At 47.1% G+C, this 27,016-nt stretch overlaps 1 protein-coding gene across 1 annotated transcript in view; it reads right to left on the reverse strand.

Annotated features, from left to right (window-relative positions):
- Positions 1-9,809: 9,809 nt before the first annotated feature.
- The window catches only part of Task6 (TWIK-related acid-sensitive K[+] channel 6), a 94,014-nt gene continuing 76,807 nt past the window's right edge, over positions 9,810-27,016 (reverse strand). The window contains exons 2-3 of the mRNA XM_084582379.1: positions 20,397-21,069; positions 9,810-14,602 (exon numbers count right to left, since the gene is read on the reverse strand). Of these exons, the coding sequence (XP_084438505.1) occupies positions 14,500-14,602; positions 20,397-21,069 (776 nt within the window). The 3' untranslated portion in view covers positions 9,810-14,499. The remainder of the gene's footprint in view (positions 14,603-20,396; positions 21,070-27,016) is intronic.

Here is a 27,016-nt window from a genome sequence, read left to right on the forward strand (position 1 = left end):
GACAAAGTGATTAGTGTGCGCGAAGAGCCAGATACGACTGGTGGTGGTGGTAGAAACATTTTATTGCCATTGGAATGCCAGTGGGGGCGAGCTCCCTGCGTGGCATTGGGGTGCTCCCTTACTACATGAGAGACACCCTTATAACGCAAAAGAAAGCCCTTGAAGAGCAATCCTCCTCATAGCACTGGAAATGATCTTCCGTTGGTCACGACTTGAGGTGCTCTTCGTGAGAGACTCCCAGTAGGACTCTGCTATGTTCATTGATGGGGGATGAGGAAAGGTGGGACATGTAAGAAGGATGTGTAGGAAGTGTCCTGGTTTGCCGCATAGTCTGCATGATGAGGAAAACAGGTCTATGTATTGGGCATATAGTAGTGTAGGGTATGGAGCAGTCCGAGTCTGCAAGCTTCAGCAGTGTACGGCCTACGCTATGGTGAGAGAAGGGGCTGGGGGTGTATATTCCCTTCGTTTGTCCCGGTAGTACAAGAGAAGGCACTCCGGAAGGAGAGCAGGCACTCCTCGGCCTGTATAGGGGCTCCATTCCTCTTGCCCGGAAAGTAATTAAGACCTTGGGCTAGGGAATTAACCTCCTCGTTGCCAGGGAGGCTGGCATGTGCTGGCGTCCAGATGAGGCTTATGGGGTACCAGGGCTGCCAGAAGCATAATATGCAAGCAGCGATGCGGGATATATAGCCCTTGGCATAATTTAGAATCTCAGATTTGGAGACTGAGATAATTTTTGTGGCAGATGTAGAGATGAGAGCAAGCGCAATGGCTGCCACCTCTGCATATGTGGTGGAATTGGTGATTATAGAGCTGGAAGTAAGCAGCTTTGCTTGATTGTCGGCTACAGCCAGAACCATACGGGAGCCTGACATATTCCGCCGCGTCCACATAGGCCACCTCTTGGTCCTCGCTATATTGTCTGTGAAGGGCATGAGCCCTGGCTATTCTGTGGCCTTGGTCTCGCTCAGGGTGCATGTTTTTTGGGATGGGAGGTATGATGAGGTTAGAACGGAGGTTAGGAGAAAGGGGGACACCGTCAATGGGGTGTGTAACTGGGCTAATGTTTAAGTAGGATAATAAAGTGCGGCCAGCCGCCGAGTTGGATAGGCGGGATAATTGTGCCATTAATGTATCTTCTCTAAGTTCCTCGAAAGTGTTGTGTACACCGAGTTTAAGGAGTCGGGCATTAGATGTGCTGGGGGGGGGGGGGGGGGGGCAGTCAGAGCAACTTCGTAGGAGCGCGTTCACCCGGTCTCTCTCCTTTTGTTTGAGGGGGAGGTATGGGAGGGCATATGTGGCGCGGCTTATATAATGTAAGCCTGGGTAAGGCGAATTGAGTTTTGCTCGCGTAAACCTGCCCTGTGGTTGGCTATGCGGCGAATTAGTCGAGTGGTCTGTTGACATTGTGTATGGAAAGTCTTTATGACTTCTCCGTGTGCACCGTGGGAGTGAAGAACTAGACCCAGCACAAGGATTTTGGATACTATGATCTAATTGGTATCTAGGCGGACTGCCTGTATCGTATTGCTTGGGGCGGTAGAGAAAGAGTTCTGAGTTTTTTTTGTTTTGGGCATTATTTAACGTCCCAAAGCGACTCAGGCTATGAGAGACGCCATAGTGGATAACTCCGAAAATTTCGACCACCTGGGATCGCACACGGGCACCTAGCTTTTCGCCTCCATCGAAAAGCGGCCGCCGATGCCTCATCTCACTAACAGCGCGAGTGTAATATCGCGTGATAACTACGTGGGCCGTAAAAACCCTGTTTGCATGGACCGACAGTGGAGGGTTCAGTTGGAGAGTTCATCGTACTTCACCCTACAGGGTTTACATGGACCCAACCCGACGAGCGCAGAACCGGCTCTGGACGAGCGGCGATTACGGCGACACCTCGCGTCGAGGCGAAGAACTAGAAGGCGGCACCTGATTCCGGTTTTTCCTCATCGGATTTATAGCGTTTTCCGTACTGCTCTCCTCTACCACTAGCCCTGTATACATGGACTCGACAGCACCGGGTCGGGTAAGCGTCGAGTAAGTGAGGTCACCATTACTCGACCCGATTGGTGTCTACATGAACTCGCTTTCTAGCGAGTAAGTATCGCAGCGGCGCGTAGCGTCGAGATTTGTAGTTATTGTGCAAGTTTCTTACTCGCAATTGATTCCGTTGCCTTTTAGTATCGAGAGCTTCGATTATTATTTATTATCGTTGATGAGGGCTAAAAAGCCTTCAACTTTGCTGACGCTCCCCGCCGTTCCGGTTGCTTTTTAATCCCAGAGTTCGCACTCCCTGACTCGACAGCGTCTACATGCTTTTAGACAAGCGGGTCAAGCGAGTTAACCTACCCCCTGCAAGCGAGTTAACGCGACCCGCTCCGCGGCTATTTTACTCGACCCGATTGCGTATACATGAACCCGACAACTGGTTTTTTACTCGACAGACTTACTCGACCCGACTCTGTCGAGTCCATGTATACAGGGCTACTATGTCCCTACTCAACCCGACAGTGTTTACATGCTTCCTGCAGCGGGGTCAAATCCACTCAATTCACTCTGCGCGGGAGTTGGCTAGACTCGGCCCGTCGTCTCCTCGACCCGACCCGACGGGATTTACATGAACCCGGTAACCGATTTTCTACCCGACAATTCAACTCAACTCACTAATGTCGGGTCCATGTAAACGTCGCTACAATGGGGCTGGAGATTCATTGTGTCCCCAGAGACTACACACTCGCCCGGCCGAAGCCAGTGACGTAGGTCACGCAGCACACTCACCACAGGGCCAGCGCCTTTTAGTGCGGGTGTAACTGAATTTCACAGTGTGACACGCGCGAATGACATCAATTACAAATATCACTCGTTGAAAGGGACACGTAATTTTTAATTTGGGATAACGCAAATAACCTTGCAGCGACGCAATAGTACGGTGAAAATATCATTAGAGAGTTTTAGCTTACCGTGATCCGCGATCCGCTACTGGGATCCGCCACCGCGCGTTCCACTGCGCATGTTCAGACCCCTCTTGAAGCCGATAGATGGCACCACATACTGAATGTCGGCACAAAGACCTGCCGCGTCAGGACCAATCAGCTTGACCGCCCCGCCCACGCGCGGTAGAGAGCCACGGTGGCGGATCGCGGATCACGGTACGCTAAATCTCTCTATTGAAATAGAGAGATTTAGCGTACCGTGATCCGCGATCCGCCACCGTGGCTCTCTACCGCGCGTGGGCGGGGCGGTCAAGCTGCTTGGTCCCGACGCGGCAGGTCTGTGTGCCGACATCTAGAGGGGCTTTACCGACATCCAGTATGTGGCGCCATCTGTCGGCGTCAAGGGAGGTCTGGGCATGCGCAGCGGAACGCGCGGTGGCGGATCGCGGATCACGGTAAGCTAAAACTCTAATATTTTACAGCGCCCGAATGCTGACAAATCGCAGGGCAGGCGTGGCCTCGGAGATTCCGCAGTCCCGCGGTCCCCAGAGAGACGGATCCGGATGGCGGTGCACTAGTCAGCAGGAAATGACTGCATGCGAGAGCGGCTCTCTAGCGGCTCTAAAATCTGGTCGAAAGAATAGTGTTAAAACCGGCAGCATAGAACGAGAAACCGCATAAGCTATTGGCTGCGGATAACACGAACACTTTTTGAAAGCTGTTATATTTCGGTTTTAGTTTCGCTTCGCCCAAGCCGATACCGCTGGCTCTCCCCTGTTGTGGCGCTTGTCTCACGCTTTTTCGTATATCATGGGGCTATGCGAGCAAGCTTGCAGTCTTGTAGTGACCGTCATCCATACTATGTGTGGGAGGCGGCCCTGACTGGTGAAAAGCCTAGCACAAAGTACAAGCGAGTCCGGCTAGTACGCGAGTCGACTTCTGCCAGCATTCCAACCTGATCTGCTCTACAATCCTCCCACTCAACTTCAATTTAGACATAAAAGGTGCATCATCATTCTCATCGTCGTCGAAGTACGGCTCTGCAAAAATGTGCTGCACCTTGATAGCCAGCAACTTTGATTTCCTTCCGACCTGCTGTAGCGTACGTCATCAGCGCCATTCCGAAATGATCGAACTGGTAATTTCTCAAGTTACATTGCTGCCAATCATCTACTGACCTGATCTGACCTGATCTGATCTATTGACCTATGTTCGTTTAGATTGTCGGGAAGGATGTCGATGATTGCTATGTCGTCTATTTCTGCACCCCCCCCCCCCCCTCCCTCACCCAACTCTTACGTAGTACCATATGCGTGACCTACTTCACTGGCTTCGGCCGGGCGAATGTGTAGTCTCTGGGGATACACATGAATCTCCAGTCCCATTGTAGCGGCGTTTACAGGGACCTGACAGGAGTGAGTTGAGCTGAATTACCGGGTCGAAAACCGGTTACCGGGTTCATGTAAACCCCGTCTGGTCCGGTCGAGGAGACGATGGGCCGAGTCCAGTCAACTCCCGCGCAAAGAGTGAATTGAATGGATTTGACCCTGCTGCAGGAAGCATGTAAACACTATTGGGTTGAGTCGGGGCACAGTGGGAGAGGAGAACAGTACGGAAAACGCTACAAATTTGTGGGGGAAAATCAGAATCGGGTGCCGTCTTCTAGTTCTTCGCCTCGACGCGAGGCGTCGCCGTAATCGCCGCTCGTCCAGAGCTGGTTCTGGGCTCGTCGGGTCGGCTCCATGTAAACCCTGTAGGGTCAAGCACACTCAACTCTCCAACTCGACCCTCCGCTGTCGGTCCATGCAAACAGGGCAGCCCACGTAGTTATCACGCGATATTTTCGCGCTGTTAGTGAGCATGGTGAAAAGGGCACACGGTCAACCCCCGCTGCCTCCCAATCTTCCGCAGCGACGCTGCCGCGGTTTTCAGGCCTATTTTCCCCCGGTATGATCCACAGTCTGAGACGAGCGCGCCTCCCGTAATTCTTTATCTTTCCGCGGGTGATCGCACACGCGCGTGGCTCAGACATCCTGCCGAGAAAACCACTGCTGTCGCTTGAGCCATCCGGTCATCGCAGACACCGCCGCAGGCCGTGAGCGCGAAGCCACGCCAGGTGAACAGAACATTCCTTTCACCTTTCCGCGTGTGCTTCCCCTTTCGGTGGTTTTCTTTCAGCCCCGTACCCGAGCGGGACGTTCGCTCGCTCCGGCGGTTGCATTTGAGTGCGGTATTTTACCGCGTACTCGGGCAGAATAAAGCCAGCTTCGAGTACGCAACTCGTGTTTGTCCCCTCAGATCCGAACCCGCCGCAGTGGTGACTTCTCGCATCGTGGGTTGGGAGTCAAAGCTCTGACTGCTAGGGCTGGGATGCGGAGGCTAGAAGGCAACTTCCGCGTCTAGTTCGTTTGGAGCATTCCTGCACGAGTAGCCCCTAAAGTATCAGCACCAACTAGTGGGCCCACATGATGTGAATGTGTGCGCGCGCGTGTGTGTCCGCAAATTATGTCTTGAAACATTATCCTAAGGTCTTGAGTGTGTCTTTCAATCGACACCAGATCTAAATAAATTGTCAGCAACCAAAGCAATAAGCACACTTCAACAGTTCTGTGCTCGTGCTAGCGCAAAGACAGCGGTGTTCGCCAGTAGCTGACCTTGAATGACTTCCGCCTCGTGTGCTTGCCGCTCAATCCCAAGCTGGAGTAACATCAATGCAAATACTGTAGAAAGCCGTTCGACGGTGCGTCAACAGTGAGCTTATGCGCTGTCCGGCGGTGACTGCCGCCTCTCTTCCCACAAGCCTTCTCCGTCCAGCTAACACCTAGCTTCTCTATATAAACAGCGCAACCTTGCAGGTACCGGTGTCAGAATAAAACATGTTAGGAATTGTTGTTCTAGCAAATGATAAAGTCTAGAGCAAAGTAATGTCAAGAATGAACCTTTTCTGAAAATATTAGACACGTACAGAGTCGCTGGTAACGGTAATAGCACATTTCTGCTCTCAACCGCACATTACCTTCCGCCAGTACGGGGCGTATCAATCGGATAGCTTGCGCTAGATCCACAGCATAGGCATCACAGAACTCGAGTGTGTCTTTCTTGTGTGGTCAGATGACAAGGTTGATGACAAGGCAGCAACGACAACGCAGGGAATCTATTACTATTGCACTGATCCTGGGTTCAAAGTCAGCGGAGTCTCGACCCTCTCACCATCACTGACAAGAGATGCCAACACAACGGCTGTTACGACACTACCCTACTGAAAAGACTGTAAGGGGCAATAACCTCACATTTTCTCACACAATCTCACTCAATTCACATAAGAAATCACGTACAAGTCGCATATAATTGCATAAGTTCTCATAGTTTCTTGTACATTATCATAAATTATGTACGATATTTTATGTAAATGATGTGCACCGTATGAGACTTTATGCGATTAAATGAGATTTTGTGAGGTTATTGCCCCGTAGAACTTTTGGTTTTTCAGTAGGGTACCTTTAAGGATAGCGTCGAGTGTTGCAATAGAAAGATTTAGCACACCGTGATCCGCGATCCGCTACCGTGATCCGCCACCGCGTGTTCCATTGCGCATGCTCAGATCACTTTGATGCCGATAGATGGCGCCACATACTTGATGTCGGCACATTGACCTGCCGCATCGTAACCAATCAGCTTGTGCGCCCCGCCAACGAGCGGTAGAGGGTCACGGTGGCGGATCGCGGATCACGGTATGCTAAATCTCTCTAATAACGCCAGACAGATTATCGCGTATAATGAAGCTAGCCAGGTTTGCGCCCCAAAAAATAAGCTGAAAGGTGGTGACAAAGAAACACGTACCTTGAGCCGTGTCGGTTGAATGCGACGATCTTCAGTGCGTGCAGGCGTGCTTGGCCAGACCCTTAACAGCCGACATATGTTGTGACATGACTTTAATGTAGCGAGGTTCGCTTATTTACACATGAGACCGAAGTGTCCGTGGAACAAGAAGAAGGCAAGGAATAAAACGATGAGTCGCACACATGGATCGAGACAAGGACACCGTCACGCACACACAGAGAGACGGGACAGGATATAATTCGAAAGACACACCGTCGATGTTGTTCGCTCGGTTTTCGCGTAAGCAGAAATCACAAACAATACAGACACACACATACACAAAGCATTCGTTATGAAACAACACTTCAACACATTGCACATTCCCAATGCTATCTTTCGAAAGATGCTGCGTTTGGTCACAGTTTATTAAGTAGGGACGTATGCATGGCGCTAGGCGCACACAGACGTAAACAATGTATAAGGACAGCGTTAACGCCATTGTAATCTGTTAACTGCGCAGAAGTGTGGTACACTCCTAGGGTAATACTTGAAAAGAGCAGTAACCGCAGATGCACCTGCCAAATGGTAATGGCAAAATTTCACGTTCCAGCACGTAGATATATCGCCTTACTTCCACGCTGGTGCTTTCCTACACCGTCAAGTGCGCATGAGCGCGATTCCTAATTAACAGCTCAGGTGGAGTTACTGAAAAGTGACAACGGAACGTTCTTGAGCTACCACGGACCAAAAGCACGATTTCACTGGAGTGCACAGCAAGATTAAGGGCGCGTGACTAAGTGTCTTGACTTAGAGGTGCGCTAACAAAATACTGAAGAAGGACAGCAAAAGACACAACTGCGCAAACTAGCAACTGCACTTTATTTTCATGTTTGGTTTGGTTTAAGGGGTTTACCGTCCCAAAGCGACTCAGGCTATGAGAGACGCCGTAGTGGAGGGCTCCGGAAAATTCGACCCCCTGGGGTTCTTCAACGTGCACTTGACATCACACAGCACACGGGCGCCTTGCTTTTCGCCTCCAAAGAAAAGCGGTCGCCGAGGCCGGGATTAGATCCCGCATCCTTGGGGACAGTAGTCGAGCGCCGTAACCACTGCGCCACCCCGGTGGGGCTCTTTATTTTCATGTTACCCAACATCAATAAGTATGATATAAAAAAAAAGAAAATCGAAAGTGAAAATACATAAAATGCACATGAAACTCGTCACATCACCCTTCCTTCTGTTCCGATGAAACAATTTTTTTCCCCAGTTAATGCAACTGAAGGATCGCTCACGTAAACCACCTTGATTTCCGATCAAAGACATTGATCGGAAATCACACGGGAGTGATGGCCTCCCGGCCATCACTCTCGTGTGACCTGGTTTCTTGATCGCAATAGGATGGACGTTCTCTTAAATAGGGGTTCATATTTATGCCTTGAATATTTTGTTAGCGCACCTTTAGGTCAAGATGAATGAAGACCAATTAGACCAGTGTAATGGTAGGGTGACTGAGTAATATGCGCACATAATGGCTTGTTGCTGGTAACCGTCCCCGTATCGGTGATCTGCATCAAATGATCTGTTGATGATAGCTACACAGCTTCCATTATCATTTCGGACAGGCGATAAATGCGCACTAACTCTGAGTGACGCACCACGCATGCGCAGTGGGCGCTTGGCGGAACGCGCAGAACTACAATAACTTTTTGTTTTCGTAAAAATAAAAAAAAAGCACTATAGAGCGCTAACCTCACGAAAGAGGCAAGTGAAGGCAGCTTAAATCTCAATGATGATTTCAACATTTGAACAAATATTTAGGAACAATATTGTGGTAACGAATGGAATTGACTCCAAGCAAGTAAATTCAGTAGTAGTAGTACACAGATGTCTTCTATGCTGGTATTACAATGCAATGTGTGATGCCAAGAGAGGTCTCGGACATCTGGCTCGGTCTAGACGCTGCAAATACACCGACAGTGGCAGGGCCAGGCTTTCCCTATGTGGCACGGCGAAATAATAGTGTTGTATTGCAGCGTTCTCTGGAAGCATCTGAAACACGCGTATACGACTAATAGCCAGCTAGTAATACTTGGCGGTCGCCCTGTGGAAGAAACTCTAACCAGGGCTACTTTAACATATTTTCAGAAGATAACCACCACGTATAAACGCGGACACAAGAATCACGGATATATCTGAGACAAGTACATTTGCTGTTTACATGTGTGCTTCTGTGTCCAAGATTTCTTGCTTTTTTTCTTCGCGCGTGACTTCTGAAGACATGTGGCAGCTGTAAAGCGCTAAAATAGGGCGGAGTGTTCAAATATTAAAAGAAAAGACGCTCTTTCGTGAAAAACATGTAGGCTTGATCTGGAATGATCAAGACTCGAATGGAAGTACTAAGCTTGAACCTCATAAGCGAGATAGAGCTCTGCGAAGAAGAACGCAAGGTATGCAACACTATACGACACTTGTTCGGGAAGCATACTGCAGTAAAACGGATGGCCCACGAAGCAGGCACAAGAAAACGTTGTCACTGTTATTTGGACCTCAAGCGCGTGTGGGGACAGTTTTCAAAATGGTTTACAAAGCTAACTTAAATTGAGTTGTAATTGGCCAGAGTCCGCGCCAGCTGGCAAGCTAAGTGGCCAGATATATGATAAGCTGTGAAACGCCGAAAAAGAAAAAAAAAAAAACCGTGGGAAGTCACAGCGAGAAATGAAAATTGTCCTCTTGCTTGGCATTTCAAACACTTGGATATTGCATTCGACATGTTTGCACTTACATACTAACAACATTAACGGAAGCCTCCTTAGTTTTTTTTTTTTTTTTTTTTTTAGCTAACATTTATTGGCTCAGCAATCATGGAGTGCGAAATAAATCGTCTTAGCGTACAAATAATAACTAACTGTACTGATGTTTGTCATTTGGCAGTTGTTGTCATAGTCGCGAGCCGCGTCGAATACACAGTGATGTAAGTAGATGAGTGACCCCCCCCCCAAAAAAAAAAAAAAAAAAAACACTTCATCATACGATCTTCTAAATTCACCAAATGCCTCATTTTACAAAATACAGCACACTTATGGGTCCAATATGCAAAAATCTGCAGAGAAATGCGCTGCCTGTGGCATCAATATGACCTTCTCTATGCTGAAATCAGAATTGGGACCAGAGTTGTGCATTTGTACATTTAATAAGTTCTAAAAACTGGCCGCAGTATATAAGCAGGCATTATAAGCTGGAATTTTTAAGCTAGTATATGAATTGAAGAACTACGGCCCAAGCCTCGTGATTACTTGGCCTCTGACAACCACTAGCGATCCATTTACGTCCAAGTACTTGAAACGAGCTGCCAAAAGCAGATCAAACTCTGACTTCACAAATCCTCAGTGAACGTAGTAGTACCTCGCTGACGTCACGATGAGTGGAGAAAACTACTGTGGATGCAGAAATGTAATGCCACTACGCAACGTATTTTTGAGATGGTTGTCCACAATATGATTAAAATATAACCAAAATATGTCCTAAATAAAGTTAGCTACAAAGTTTGCTGAAGTTATGCTCAGGAATTGAGCTTCAAATTTTTTTTCCTAATACCCCTGCTCAGATGTGTACTTCACCGCATTTAGTTTCCAAAGTGTCGATTCGACGTAACAGTCAGATTGGTTCTTATCGAAACCGTTCGTGTTAAGGCAAAGGTCGAAAACTGTGAGAGAGAAAATGGAAACTATATACGTTCTATACGACGCACATCGAACGACCAAAGAATGTACGAATAGATCACTCGGTCATAAATATGGCGCTAAGGACACAGTTCGGGAATGTGCCCTGGAGGCATGTACTGCTTGAGTTGGTCCTTAGTTGAAACGTTTAGCTAAAAAGTCTACTACATGTAGCGAAAAGCCACACGTCCCTGCGTGTGTTATCGACTTGGTCCAAAGTAAATTTTTTTGCCCGATACCAAGCTATTCTAAAGAGAGAGAGAGAGAGAGAGAGAGAGAGAGAGAGAGAAAAAGCGACATAGTCATTCGGTTCGAAAGACGTTGCAGTTTCCAACGTTGCGTTAGAACGCAACAGTCCTTATCTCTTTACTTTAGGTCGCAGCTGAGAGCGTGGCCGTGGTTTGTATACTAAGCTTGACCGTCAGTACGAAACGATACGAATTCGCAAGGCGCACAAAGAGGATGCGTAGCCAAATATGATATATGTAGTGAAATAGACAGCATCACTGTGACAAGCGTATTTCTTTTTTGCATGCGAACAACCTATTGTGAAATTAGAGAGAAGTTTCGCTCTGTGAACATAAATGACAATTGAATACCGCCAACGTGTCGTGATTAGGATAGCAACCGGTATAGGCTCACCGTGACATCATTCGAGAATAAAGCTACGAAATGTTGAAACTCATTGTGTGACAGTTCTTGGCAGGAAGCAAACATAAATCTCCGAGAGCACTGCTTTAATTAAGAATCGGTAACAAAATCTTCACTCCAGCAGTCAAGAAATGCACAACTGAATGATCGCAATCGTAGAATGAAATTGAGTTAATGTGAACGTGCCCGCTTATTTCGAATTTCTGGTTTGTTCGAACGGACACTTTAGCCACGGCATTGCGCGCGTAAAGCGGAGGCAGATCGCAATTCGAACTTGCATAACTAGACCAAATATTCTGAGGCCTTCTAGTTCGAACTATCTTCACTTTGGCTGCCCAAGCAGCTACCGATCCGCGTCTCTGCTTAGAGTCAAGGCGACCAGTTCTGTCGCATTAGGCAGAGCGGCCGACTCAGTTCTTCGAAAGCTGCGTCTAATGGATTGCCACTGCAACGCATTTTGAACCGTTGGAAGAATGTTTTCGAAGACATCGTGTAGTAAGAATGGATATGGTTGGTACAACGTTCTTCTGCCTTCACCGTCCCACTCCCTGCATTTCGACTTACGCGTTATCCTTGTACACACGAAGCATGTAGCGACAACAGGTGATAAACGTAACAATGAACGAGCCACAAAGATGAAAAGGTCGCCTTATCCTTGCTTTCCAAACCCTGCCGCGATTCTCCTACGCCGCTTTCATCTACACGTAAGTTAATCTGTTGAAAGTCCAACAAACAGAAAGAAAAAAGAACACCCGTGGTCCTAGGAGCGCACACACGCACACACATTCACCACTGAAACACAGTCACCATAGCTTGGTACTCGAACACGGATCTCAAGGGCAAGTTTTGTTTTCTTCTTCGTTTTCTTTTTGTTCCAACCACTTTGGCCGAAGGGTGAAATGAAAGAACGCAGCATTGGCCATCCGACGAGGTGTGTCTAACTTGTCCAGTCGGCGGCGCCGAGGTGGTGGCGAACAAACTTCCACTTCCAGGAGCCGAACAACCGCTCGCTGCTTCTTGAGCACACGGAGAGCACGATATATGCGTGTATGTATACCCTGATGATGGAGCGACGTTCCACACTGACTTTAAGCACTTTGTTAATATCGAGCAATTGTTCTTTTGTACTGGCGATGAACGCTCCCGAACGCCCGAACTTCGTCGCGCCGTCGGCGTCGTTTAGAAAGCGCTTATGTATACGGATAAACAAACAACAAAATAAAGGGATGCTTAGGTAACGCGACTCCAATTGCACAGTTAGCGGTATCCGTGGCGAAGATGTGGTGTGAAAAATGCGAGAAGAGAATACTGCTCGAGGCATTCACTCGATCAATGCGCCGAATGACATGTCCGCTACGTCACATTGATGTGCGATTGGCGTCATTTCGGTCTATATACGACAACCTATTGATATTGGCGGTTGATTTTGTAAGAACAGAGGCAACTAAGTAACCTTAATGAGTATTTAAGTTAAGTCGAACTTGGTGAACTAAGTTCGCTACAGGCTAAAAAAGGCTGCAGGCTAAAAAACAAATTCAACTATAGACTAGCTGCATTCAGCACTGTGCAGCAGACGAATTCAACTATAGACTTGCTGCATTCAGCACTGTGCAGCAGGACCGCCCGCGTGCGTTAATGCAGAACTGCATCTGTCAACATTCAGTCCTTATACAAGTTTGCTCTTGAGCAACAATCTTTCAGTGATTGGTCAGTTACTATTCCCCTTTTCCATACGTACAATTCGGCACAAATCGCAATCAGCTTAGGAAGAGCACTACAAAGCACTGGACAGAAGGCTAAAACGTAAAGACCATACATCAAATAACTGTCTCTGTCTCTTCGGGACTGCTTTTGAGCAGAGTAAATTGGCGCGTGTTGCTACCAAAGCTTGCTTTGACGCCTGTGTACTAAAATTGCGCAAACTCCGCGTGTTTAACCAAGCGCCACTGTTGCGTAAAAAAAAAAAAAACAAGAAAGAAAGTCATTTGTAAAGATTCCTCGCATAGGTGAAAGATGGAGAAGACCGCATAAGCAAGGATTCGATGCTATTGCCGACAGGAAGCGCTGCTTTTCAGTGGCGTCGGTTGTATTTCGGCGGCCCATAATACATAAATGGTTGCTGTTTGTTAAAATCGTGAACTGAAAAAAATAATTACCGGACTTCCCATATGGTACCCAAAGAGCGCCCAAATCACTCTAGTTCGGCCAGAAGTTAGAAAACTTAGCATGAGAATACTATTCCCTTAGCGACAAGGCTGCGCGACGTAATGGACAACAACAACGAAGCCACGTCTTCCGTTTAACAGAATCTGATCCTGTGATTGCTAAAATTCGCCGCGACAACCGTACACAAATTTCGTCTTGCTTTAAAGAATCCCTTTCTTACCATTGCTCATTGCTCCATTCATTAACTTAATACATTTTTTTTTGCAGACAGTCTTTCTCAAAAGTCCCCCTGCCAGTGAATTCGCTGCTGAGCCGAGTAGTGTGCACAGTTTTCACCATCCATGTATTAGTAGCACAGAGTTGGCAGCTTTGTGGGGGGCACTGCTGTTTTTGTTGCGAGGAAAGAAAGAAAATGCACAGGCGTGCCATTTGGCTCTAGCTCCGCTGCCTCGTGCGCACTGAGGAGGATTTAAAGATGTGAGAGAAAAAGGAAATAAAGAGGGAGAGAAAGAAAACAGAGACGCGCGTCGCAACAGCCGTTATCCGCCACCGAAGCGGCGGCGAGTGCAATGACGGCATGCACAACAAATACAGACAATACCGGTGGCAAAGACTCTTCGCCGCAAAAGGCGACGGTCCCTCATTTTCCAGCCCCGTAGAGATGGGAGCAGTCACCCATTTCCTCTGAGCACACGGGGAAGCCCAGCAGAAAGTGTACACTGGACGGCCCTGGGAACTTTTGAAAAAGACTAGTAAAACGTTTCAGAGTAAAAAAAAAATAGAAATAAGGCGCAGCAACTCAGTATCTCACCGTTCAGGGACAAGGGCATGTTGAGTCAAAATGGGTTGAGTGAAAAAAGAAAGGCTGCGCAGGGTATCGCACTTTTCTTTTTGTTTGCCCCTTGGTCGAGGTGGCAATAAAGGAACTCGCGACGCTCGGGACAATATTTCACTACAGGCGCTGCTATTCTACAAAAGAAACGACGTTGACAGAGCGACGTTCGGGCGGACGGGAGCGATTCAAGAAAGAGAGTGAGAAAGAGATACCCACGTGATGAGAAAGGAAAAAAAAAATGGCGGCGGAAGCGGGGGCGGCGGTGTCGACACTGCAGGTCCCTCCGAGCCGTCCATCCGTCCTTCCCCCCCGCTTCCAACTGCCACCATCACTGCCACCATCACTACTGCAGAGGCGGTGCCGACGACGACGCGTCTCAGACAGACGCCCGCTTCATCATGAGAGCGTCCAGGGGCAGGAGTACGTCGTCGTGTACCAGCGACGACTCGGGCGGAGACGGCGAGTACCGCAGCGAATACCTGTCGCACCGGCCGTACGGAAAGAGGGGGCGTGGGAGATAAGGAAAAGAGAACAAGAAAAAGAAATGCGAGATGAAATTTTCGCTCAAGAAAAGCGACACACTCCTCGCTATAGAAGAGAAGTAGACCAAGCGACAACAAGGAGAGAGAGAGAGAGAGAGAGAGAGAGAAAAGAAATGGCCCAAGTGTTCGAGCGAGGCAGTGGACCATTGAAGAAGCTTCACGGCTATGGGAGCGTGCACAGCACGCTTTCTCTCCTTGCTGATATATAACCAACATTGGCGCATTCTGGAAGACATCAAACCGCTCGCCTTGTACCAGTGAAGCTTTGAGTAGCCTCCCAGTCGGAAAAAACTACAGAAAATTTTCTGTCATCACGACAAAATTTTTGTGCGGTTTTTGATGAGAAATCTGTTGTGACAACAGAATGTTCTGTAGTAACATCAGAAATTTCTGCAGTTACAACAGGAAAGTGGTACAGAACTACAGACAACAGAAATATACTACAGAAGAACTACAGAAAAATCTGACGTTTACGACAGAACTACAGTGTATTTTGTCGTATTCTTGACATGGTTCTGTAGTTTTTTTCGTCTGGGCTATAACAAAGTAATGGGTATAACGAGATTATTCCTGCGCACACGTAGTGAAAGTATTCTTGTGACAAATTTAAACGTCCCTTTTAAAACCTTGTTTCAAGATGTTTAATTACAACAGCGCGGCATACTTTCCTCTTCGGTATAGCGTGCTTTAGTTCTAGATGGGAGTTTCTGCACCAGAGTCGATCGCTACCGCTGTCGTGGCAGCGTAGCTGCTGGAAAAGCATTGCCCTGACTTGTAGCTTATAGTGGTAAACTCGTTCAACGTCTAAATACTTGTCAAGACTGTAGAGTGGCTTTAAGCTGCGAGCGGTGCGAGGTGACCGCTTTGACCTGACGCTTAGTAATGCGTTGAATTTGTTTCCTCCTCCTGACCTCCGTGTTTGGTTTGCGAGCACATGAGAGCAGCACTCCATGTGTAAGGCCCAGCGCTCGTAGAGCATACACTTAATTGGGAAAAAGCTGTGAGCGTGCGGAGCCACTCATTGCCGGCGTCAGCGTTTGAACCGGCGGCTGAACCGTTAGCAGAAGACTGGAAATTCCAAGTGTGTCACGGTGCGGAGCGGAGAAGGTTTCTTATCGCACGGTCGCAGCTGCGCGTCGCGCCACTCGCAAGCCTACCGTTCCGCTCGAGTAAGCGAGCGCGGTGTGTTTCCAGTGGGCATAAGTATGTTGTGCATAGGTTTGGACGGCAAGCAGTTCATCTCACACTGTACTAGAAGTGCTTAATTAGGAGGATGCTGTAATTCTTCAATTGAGTGATGAAATCTGGTGGTATTGCATTCAAATTAAAGTTTAAGAGTCCTATATGTTCGTTTGTTTTTCAGCAATACGCAAGATATCCACGCGGTCGTCATTAGCGACGATTCACTTTTCTCACCGCCATCGCACCAGTCTCTAGCTGTAGCGTAATAATTTGAGCTGGGCTATTTGGTTTTGCCTGCTAGAGCCCGCATAACTCGCACTGCCTGTAGTGATGTATAACTGTCGATAGTACAATAGGTCATTATCGATAGTTGAGTTACTTTCGAACTATTTCATGATAAAAAATATATCAGTGGTTCTGTCGATAGTGCTTTAGATATTATAATATTGGCAGTCGTAGCCTGACAACGGTGAAGAGAAAACAAAGCATGGTCAAAAATCAGATGCATGCGTTAAAGGAAAAGGCGAGCAAAGTCGTTACTAATATGGACAAGATAGTCGAAGTAGCCCAGGAGCTCTATACTGACCTACCTATAGTGTAGCCGAAGTAGCACGGACAATAACGAGATTTGGCAGTAGTGAGAAATCAGGCGTTACACTAGTAACGAAGAACGGTATTAAGAAAGCTTTAGAAGCTATGAAATGTGGAAACTAGTTGAGGAAGATCAGGTAAGTACAGAATTGTTGAAGGACGGTGCGGTTATCATGCTAAAAAAAACTGGCCACCTTGTATACGCAATACCGCATGATATCGAAGGTACTGGAATCTAGGAAGAACGCTAACATTATCTTAATCCATAAGGAAAAGGACATTAAGGACTTTGAAAATCACAGACATAAACTCACTGCCCGTTACATACTAGGTATATGTTAAAGCAATCGCTAATAGAATCACGGCAAAATTAGTCTACCATACAATAAATGATCACGCATGCTTTCGGAAATCGATCATGTCCAGACTGTCAACCAGGTGATAAAAAAAATGCTCGGAATATAACCAGCTCATATACATAGCATTGATTAATTACGAAAAACCATTTGACTCAATAGAAGCCTCAGCAGTCATGCAAACATTGCGTAATGAGGGTGTAGATGAGCCATTAGCGAAAATACTGCAAAATGTCTATAGTAGCTGCACAGCAATCGAGTTCTCTACGAAGAAAGTAATAAAATTCCAATTAAGAAAGGCATTAGGCAAGGAGACACGATCTCCACAGTACTATTCACAGCTTACGTAAACGACTATGCAGAAACATGAAATGGGAGCAGTTATGGATAAGGACTGATGGAGGATACCTCAGTAATCTGCGATTCGCTGATGACATTGTCTTGCTAAGCAACTACCTGAGGACTAATTACAAAAAGAATAATTCATGACATTGACAGGAAATACCCAAATACAGGCCTAAAAATAATATGCAGGAGATAAGGTATAATCTTCAACAGCCTCGGGAAGGAACAGCAGTTTACGTTAGGTAGAGAAGCACTGGAAGTAGTAGGCAAATATGTCTACATGGGAAAAGTAGTAACCGCAGATGCTGACCACGAGGGGGAAATAACTAGGACAATAAGATTAGGATAGAGCGCATTAAAGAAGTGCTTGCAGATTATGACTAGAAGTTTACCGGTATCGCTTAAGAGGAAAACATTTAACAGTTGAATCTTACTTGTACTCACCTATGGAGCTGAAACGTTGAGGCTAATGGAAAAGGTTCTACTTAAGCTGAGGAAAACTCAGAGAGCTATGAAACGGAAAATGATAGGTGTAACGTTGAGAGATAGGAAGCGTGCAGAGTGGGTCAGAGAAATAGAAATAGAGAAATAGACAATAATATTAGGATAGAGCGCATTGGAGAAGTGCTTGCAGATTATGACTAGCAGTTTACCGGTATCGCTTAAGAGGAAAACATTTAACAGTTGAATCTTACTTGTGCTCACCTATGGAGCTGAAACGTTGAGGCTATATGGAAAAGGTTCTACTTAAGCTGAGGAAAACTCAGAGAGCTATGAAACGGAAAATGATAGGTGTAACGTTAAGAGATAGGAAGCGTGCAGAGTGGGTCAGAGAAATAGAAATAGAGAAATAGACAATAATATTAGGATAGAGCGCATTGGAGAAGTGCTTGCAGATTATGACTAGAAGTTTACCGGTATCGCTTAAGAGGAAAACATTTAACAGTTGAATCTTACTTGTACTCACCTATGGAGCTGAAACATTGAGGCTAATGGAAAAGGTTCTACTTAAGCTGAGGAAAACTCAGAGAGCTATGAAACGGAAAATGATAGGTGTAACGTTGAGAGATAGGAAGCGTGCAGAGGGGGTCAGAGAAATAGAAATAGAGAAATAGACAATAATATTCGGATAGAGCGCATTGGAGAAGTGCTTGCAGATTATGACTAGCAGTTTACCGGTATCGCTTAAGAGGAAAACATTTAACAATTGAATCTTACTTGTACTCACCTATGGGGCTGAAACGTTGAGGCTAATGGAAAAGGTTCTACTTAAGCTGAGGAAAACTCAGAGAGCTATGAAACGGAAAATGATAGGTGTAACGTTAAGAGATAGGAAGCGTGCAGAGTGGGTCAGAGAAATAGCTCAACTTACTGACATTCTAGTGGAAATCAAGAAGAAGAAATGGGCATGGGCAGGACATACAGTGCGAAGAGAGGATAACCGATGGTCGCTTAGGGTAACAAATTGGATTCCAAGGGAAGGAAAGCGTAGCAGAGGGCGGCGGAATATTAGGTTGGCGGATGAGATTACGAAGTTCGCAGGGGTCATGTGGATGCAGTTAGCACAGTACCGGGTTAATTGGAGGGATATGGGAGAGGCCTTCATCCCAAGGATGATGATTGATGGTGCGTCCGAATATACTATTAATAATAACATCGGCAGGACTTTCGATAGCAGTATCAATAGTGCATCGTTAGGAGAAGATAAACTGCACGGACTCACTTCCGCGTAAGCTTGGTTTGCCGTGCGGAGTATAGTGATGGTGGTAACTATCACAAGACTTGACGTTCTCGCGTTCTACTCTGGTACTGAATAAAGTATTCGGGTCGAGAGTGGCCTACCTGTGCTGGCAGCAGCGACCGGAGACGCACAGCTTTGCGCCCATGCTACTGAGCACTGCCTAGCTTTATTGGAAATGACGCCGTTACAAGTGTGCGGGATTGCACTGCTACAATTTTTACATTGCATATTTTTTTGGTCAGAGATAAAAACAAACTTAATTAGGTACTTTTGAACATGACTGTAATGATGGATGTAATCCACGATTTTAACTGCAGAATAAATAATTTATTTGACTCGTTAAAAATGTATATAACGACATGGGCTGAGTATTGCTAATAGTCGGTTATCGAAAATATTTTCGCAATATGGCTGGCCAACGACTATGTAATTTTTGACAGACCTATCGATAGTATTATCGATCGTAATGCTATACGAAGGCCTCTTCAAGAGACGTATGAATGTCATTTTGTGTCACCACGAGGATATATTCCGCATTTTGCGTTTATGTTCGAAATAAGCTGAATTGAAACCTGAAGTAGGCCTATCTGTCGGTGTTTTTCTGTTGAAACCGAAACTTTACTTACGGCCGCGTAGCTGCTACGTGCAGAAATGCGTAAGCATTGCGAATTTCGGTCCTAGTTCCGTTATGAGTTCTACATTTCGTTTCTCAGTGCCGTTATTTAGTTGCTGCTTCTAATGGTCAAATTCGGACGAAGTCAAATAGTGTTGAGGGTGGCGCACCCAAATTTGGAAGACACTCCTAAACTGGCCACACTCGAATTAGGTTAGACATCGATTTTGGTCAAATTATGAGCAGAAAAGTTTTGGAGGTACAGTATGATCCACTGTTAAGGGGAACACTGCGGAACGCTGAGCGTTGCAACTTCGTCAGCAAGCGACATGCTTTCACTTTTTATACATGGTCTAGAAACGTTAAACCTTCAACAAACTTTTTTTCCCGCTTTGAGTGCGTTTTGTCGCGGGGAAAGTCCTTCGTGCAAAGCTTGAAACACTCGTAGCACAACAAGAACAAGACTGAGGGAATATGGAAGGCACACACGAGTGTTTTGCTAACAAAGTATGTAATGAGAAATCACCGAGTTAACATATTTAACAACGAAAAAAAAAAACAGTTTGTATAAATGCTTCTAGTCTGCACTGCTGCTACCAAACGCCACGTGGCGCTGATACTCGAAGTCACTGCGTGAATTTCGAATGTTCGGTGTACACCACTGATCTTCTATGGGCTTCGGTAACAGTTGGTGTCAAGAATTCTACAGGTCAGGTTTTGCCGCGGGGACGAAGAGACGGCCATAGCAATCACTATGGTCACGCACAATCTCTCTGAAACCTCAACTTTTCTCAAACTTAGAATATTAAAGCACCTCACTTGAGTTCAGTGTTCGCTCCTGGCGGCCAACAGATGGCGCTACCCGCCAAATGTCTAGGAAAGGTGCTGCATAAAAGAACCCACCTTGGCTGCTGCGGCTGCTGTGGTCTGGACGAGCCGTGCGTGTAGCACGTGCACGAGCAGACCGACGTCACGTCGTCCGTGTCCGAGTGGTCGCCGCCGTGGCCCGACACGACGCTGCCGTCGGCGGTGATGACGTCACCTTCGAGGCGCACCGCCTCCTGGGCGGCGCACTGGGCCTCGGCCTCGTCCCGCCGCTCGTCCTCGGTGTTCATGGTGAGGAAACGCAGCACGAGCAGGTTCATGGCGGCAGACACCACCGAGAGGCCAAACAGGATGAAGACCAGGCTGAAAGCCACGTATTCGGGCTTCTGCTTGAGCGCGCCTTCTTTCTGCAGCGCCACGTAGTCGCCGAACCCTATGGTGGTGAGCGTGATGAAGCAGTAATAAAAGGAGTCGAAGTAGTCCCACCCTTCGTAGGCCGAGAAGGCGGCCGCGCCCGTCGTCATAACTACGGTGCTGAGCACCGACACCAGGCACACGAGGTTAGTCTCGGACACGTCTGTGTTCCGCATACGCAGACACCGCTTGCCGTGCTTCAGTAGGTAGCCCACGAAGGTGTTGAGCCGTTCACCGATGCTCTGGAACATGACCAGGCCCAGGGGGATGCCCACGAGGGCGTAGAACATGCAGAACGTCTTGCCGCCCCACGTGGCCGGAGTGGAGTGGCCGTACCCTGTGTGAGGAACCCAAATGAGAACTGAGGGTCATTTAACAACCCACTGCGTGGTCGAACCACGCTCGGTACAACTTCGATTGCACGCACTGCAAATGCGTGACTACTACGAATGGTACAGGTCAATTGGCACCGATTTAAAATTTCCAGGGTGTGTGCCCTTCTTGTGGGTGTGTACAGAAATCACTTTATGGGCCACAGAAAGAAGGTAACGGGTCATTGCACCGCATTCACACTCACACTGCACTCTTTGCAACTGTTGTCATGGTGATTGTCCCAGCTCTGCACTGTCAATACGGGAAGAGAAGTAAGCAGGCCTATTCGTTGAAATCTGGAAGACTGGAAACGTGCCTGGTGCTTTTTGGTAAGCATTTGCATCGCTCAAGCTGTTCGCCAACAGAATGTACCTTTTTATGACCGTATTGTTTTTCACTCAGCTCGCATATTTGCTCTAGCTCAAAAAGCCATAACTTGCTTAACCCATAGACTCCCTAAATTTTACTCTGTTGTTCAGTTCAAGCAGCGTGAAACTTCGGGAGTAATTCAAATTGCGTGAATAACTATAAATATGAAGTGAGAAAAAAAAAAAAACTTGATTTGTTTGCAACTGCGCAGTGATGGGTTTCTGATCAGACGTTTTCAACTGTCTTCCGTAATGTAAGCAGATCAATCAAGGGGAAATGAGGGTGCTCGTTATAATACATGAAGGAAAGAAGCCAACAGTCGGCGAGGCCAAGGAAAGCGTTGGGGATGGTACTTTATGCCTTTTTTTATGTTTACTTGCATAATCACAGAGATTAGTAATGTAATCTATTTAGGGGAAAGATAATTAAACACAAAGTAGAAGAAAAAACAACGTGCCGATGGTGGGAACCGAACCCACGACCTCCGAATAACGCGTCCGGTGCTCTTCCAACTGAGCTACATCGGCCGCTGTCCCCCCCTGCTACTTGCTTGGGTATTCATGTTGTCTGTATACGAACCTTGAGAGTGTTCACCAGCGCCACCCTCAGCCAAAGCGGCGGACGTGGAACGTCCTTTGTTACCGCCAGCGTCACGTAGAACGTGATCAAGAGGAAGGGCGAACGCTGTGCTAGAACCCTCTTACGCTACCTATGGCCTCAAGACTGCCAGAACCGAGACCCCCGTAAGCTACAAGCAGATCAATTAAGGTGGGTTCGGCTCCCACCATCGGCACGTTGTTTTTTCTTCTACTCTGTGTTTAATTATCTTTCCCTTAAATAGATTACATTACTAATCTCTGTGATTATGCAAGTAAACATAAAAAAAAGGCATAAAGTACCATCCCCAACGCTTTCCTTGGCCTCGCCGACTGTTGGCTTGTTTCTTTCCGTAATGTAACGTTCACGAACCAGTTTAGCTATATAGGTGCAATGTTCAGCTTCTTTGTTCTCTTACGAAGTGACTGAAAAGTATTTGTAGCTCTGGCGATGTCTTGGTGTCATGATGGAAGTCATTCGTCGCCCTCCTTTTTCGTCAGCATCTATATATTTTCACGTCTTGTGAGCAAAAGAAAAAAGAAGTGAAAAGAGCCACTTGTTCTTTTTTATTTATCAAATATATCAAAAGGTGGCGCAAATTGAGAGCGAAAAAAAAATGTTTTATTTCAGCGTTAAAGCGGGGAAGCTGGGAATTAAAAGGCCCGCAGTGGAAATTTCTTTTCCACGATATTAAATTTTTTTTTTCGGTTTGCAATTCATGGAAAACAGGTGCGATATAAAATCCCATTCACTTGTAGTTAGGACCTAAAAAAAGCATGCGTTTTTCCCCTGACACAGACCAGATGCTTAGACATCAGCCATCGGAACGCGGAAAGAGACGCGAAAAAGCTGCATAACTTCAAATTTTGGCGCTAAAAACGGGAATATTTTTCAAACAATAAGGACGAGGAAAATTTTGCCGCTAATGCAAGAGTCCTGTTTTCACTAGGTACAGTCGTTAGGAAAGTAGTATACAACCCGAAGCCGGCAGCGGAGCTCGGGAAAACGGCATCGAAACGCCATCTATAGCAACAGCGACTCTTGCATGTCGACAAAATGGGGCACCACCATGAATGTCTCGATTACAAATAGCTATTGCTAGATGATTATTACGAGCCCCCAAGTCATATTAGCTGAAAGATAATCCAGAAAACCGTATTCTTCCGTCTAAATGTGATATGGTGTTGACAAGAAACGCTTAAAGTTTCCAAGGCCCTTCCCTGCAGTGGATGAAAATTCAACCCTTAATGATTTCGATACAAAGCTAGAACACAGTGTGCTTCAGTGCTGAGAAGACAAATACACAGTGATGAAATACACTCTGCCTCCTTGTCTTGGTACAAATAAGCATTCTCTACCAATATAGTAAAGATGATCAGTGTCTTCATCAAGTAAACGCGACCTTTTCCCGAAAGGCCACCATGCAATTAGCGAGATTTAGTATAGCGTCCCCATTTCGTTTAAGGGGATAACAGAACAGCGGGACGCATTGCGCACGCGGAGAATGTTGATATGGAGGAAAGAATGGATGGTTGGTTGGTTGGTTTTGTGGGGTTAACGTCCCAAAGCGACTCAGGCTATGAGAGACGCCGTAGTGGAGGTCTCCGAAAATTTCGACCACCTGGGGTTCCGTGCACTGACATCGCACAGCACACGAGCGCCTTGCTTTTCGCCTCCATCGAAAAGCGGCCGCCGAGGCCGGGATTCGATCCCGCGTCCTTGGGTACAGGAAAGGATGAATGATGTGGGCGCATGGGAACGCATAGGAACTGGCGCTCCGCTCTTCTATCCCCTTAAACGAAATGATGACGATATTCTAAAACTCGCTATTTTAATTCAAGTAGATTTAGCACACCACTGCCTTGTCATACCCAGCTCTGCGATGTCTACACCGGATCAAGAACATACATGTGCGCCGCTACTAAGCACTGCGTAGCACATGCCGCACTGCGTTACTGCAATAACTGCGCAGCGCTAAAACTCCCTACAAACTCGCGGCCACGAAATGAAGCAGCACTCTACATATTATGCGGAGCAAGAATCCGTTGACCTTGCCGCACGCGCATTGCGCATAAATGAAGCAGGAATGTACGTCTTCAAGCAGCCGCAGTCGACACTGCAACATTGAGCAAAAAACAAACCAGTTCGTAGACATAAAAACGGGACTCGTTATAAAGGAACCGTATACACCGAGAGCATCTGCGGCAGCGGGGGCTGCTTATGTGTACACACAAGTGCGTGAGCTTTATTACCATTCCGCCTTTGGAACCACGCCTCCTTCTCTCAAATGCTCCATTGTATACGCCCATATATGCACTGCTGCTTCCAAGTGCTAGAAAAGGATGTGGGCTTCGTCAGGCAAGTAAGGCACCGTTAGCCGCCCTCAAGAGGACTCAAATTGTGCACGGTATACATTATTCATGTCGGCGCAGGCAGTTCTGCCCGCGCTCGAGAAGTGCACGCGGGGCCCCCTTCGGAAGTGAAGGAAATGGCGAAGAGATCGAACACATTTACTTTCCTCCGGCATTACAGTTCTCCAGCGTGCAGATGCGTGTAGACGGCTTTCTTCAACTGTCACACACGTTTTTCTTCTCACTTTTTGAATGCCACGTGTAGGAAACATCTCATTTACATCACCGCGCAGTGATAAACACTTCAGCCGTATTTGTCGCATTCCACACGGTCGTTCGGTGGTGGCGACGGCGGCAAAGAACAGTCTTCTCAGCACGTCGTCGTCTTGGCGCCAACCCACAGAGCAGAGAGTGGTGGCTCGTAAAAGGCCAGCGCAGCAGCAGCAGATGTATAAGTGTGTGCAAGAGAAATGACTGCCTATATGACATCACAACCATCGGCCCTAGCCGTCTGCTGCTCCCTCTGGCGTCGGCGATATTTTTCTCTTTCGACCCCGAAGGGGGCAGAGTTTTCGCGACTGCATCCGCTTATAGGTCCACGGCCACTTCTTCGGCACCATCGTAAAACGTGACGTAAAAAAAAAAAAATGCACACCACGCACGACCGAATAAATGAGCTGGAGTGGACCACACACTTCATTGGGGGCGCTGCGCGCGCATAACGAGCGCGAGCCGGCGGAAGACGGCCTTCCCTGGTTTGGCCGGCACGCCTTGAGTATGCACTTTGTACAGGAGGGAGGGTGGGAGGCATCCTTAGCGTAAATAGCCTCGTTTCGCCCCACTTAGCCAAGGCTAAAGGTAAAAAGAGGAAGTAATATGCCAGACCTTGGGTTGAACGAGAAAGAAAGACTAATAAAAAACGCATAACAAAGGAGGGTTGAGGTGCGGCAGATTGCAGACACTGCAGAGAACTAAAATAAAATGTATGAATCCAAGTTCGGCGATGGCCCTGGTAACCTTTAAGCAAAGAAAAATAAAACAAGAGAGGATACGAATAAAAAAAAGTATGCAAGTGCCCTGGAGGTTAAGTGGCGTTTAAGAGCCGTGACCGTGGAATGGTCGTTCGTTTTTTACGCGCGAGGCTCGCGGCGAAAAAAAAAAAAAGAAGCAACGCCATCCATGACGGGCCAGTGCGGGTGTTCGGTATCTTATAGTTGGCGAAAAACAGGGAGAGAGTGTCTCCACGATGGCGAAAACACCGCATCCCGGCCGAAAAGGACCGAGCTACAGGCACACAAGAAAGAGCAGCTGCCCCCCTCACTTCCCCAGTTCGGTATCTTCATTCAAGCCCATCCGTTAGAAGCCAGACCTGATCGACGATGCCTTTTCCTCTTATCCTTTCTTTTTTCGATCCCCCCCCCCCCCCATTTTTTTTGCGCCATGGTTCCCATTTTCCCCAAATAGTGCGGCGCTTAGAATAATTGGGGATCACGCTTTTCCCCCCTGGTTTCTCCCCTGATCGCTTCTTTTCCCTGAGTTTGCGATGATGCGGCAGAAAAATCCAAGGCCATGTTGCTAGAGTAAAGCACCGTTGACGACAATCGGTAGAGCACGCTATAGCCTGTAGAGCACTGCTGACGACAACGGCAAAAAAAAAAAAAAAAAATAAGGAAAAGGAGTCGTGTGAAGGAAAAGAAGGAAAGGAAGGTCAAATCCGAAGTGAAGAGACTCGGCTGCGATCAATTTGCGCTAGTGACATGGTTGCACTGAGATAACAGTGTTGCCCGCTCGTCTGTCTGCGCGGAAATGCGGCGGAAGGGGTAATCAGTACGGGTTTCACGCCCCGCCGTTGAAACAAACAGAGGGCTCATCTAATGCTGTATGCGAGGGCTTTGAGTCGATTGCAGTATACAGGAGCTTATATATAGGGAACCTTGTATATCTTATGTACAAAGCACAGTTAAGGCAATGAGGGGAGAGATCAAAGGAAGAAAAGAGAAAGAGAAAAGGAAGGCAAAAAGGAAATATTAAAAGAAAGAAGGAACGGGAAAAAAAGGAAATATAAGAAAGGGAAGATTGGGGATCAAAAGGCGGGAACGCGGAATAAAGGGGAGTAAAAAAAAAACGTCTGTACGAGCGGGAGCCAGCCCTGCAATGCTGGTTGTGCGGAGAAGGACGTGGACTCAAAACACAAATATGCCTTTACTGAACGCTGGCTCCCCCTGTTTACATCCATGGAAACGCGATGCGCGTTTTCTCTCCCGCCGGTGCCGCTTCGTGTGCAGAAACATGTAAACAGTGACGAGTCCGCCGATACTGCGCATCTCAATCCGATAGGGCGACCGTGAAACTAGCCGTGAAAAATCTGAAAAGTGAGCCGATACTTTCGTCTGATGTTATATATATTTCTTTCGTACTTAGTTTTACAGTTATATTAGAAATCAAGCTCTCAATCGAGTGTGCGTGTGTCTCATAAACACGAGCCGAAGTATCGATATGTGGATCAATGTCTCGGTGAAATGTGCGAATAAAAAAGAAAATGTCCATCGGCTGTTAGAAGCGTCGATGGCCAGTTTTTATCGGGCACTTTAACAC

This window comes from Amblyomma maculatum, chromosome 10 (genome assembly GCF_055883805.1).
Source record: "Amblyomma maculatum isolate TAMU_Amacu chromosome 10, ASM5588380v1, whole genome shotgun sequence".
Taxonomy (NCBI): Eukaryota; Metazoa; Arthropoda; class Arachnida; order Ixodida; family Ixodidae; genus Amblyomma; species Amblyomma maculatum.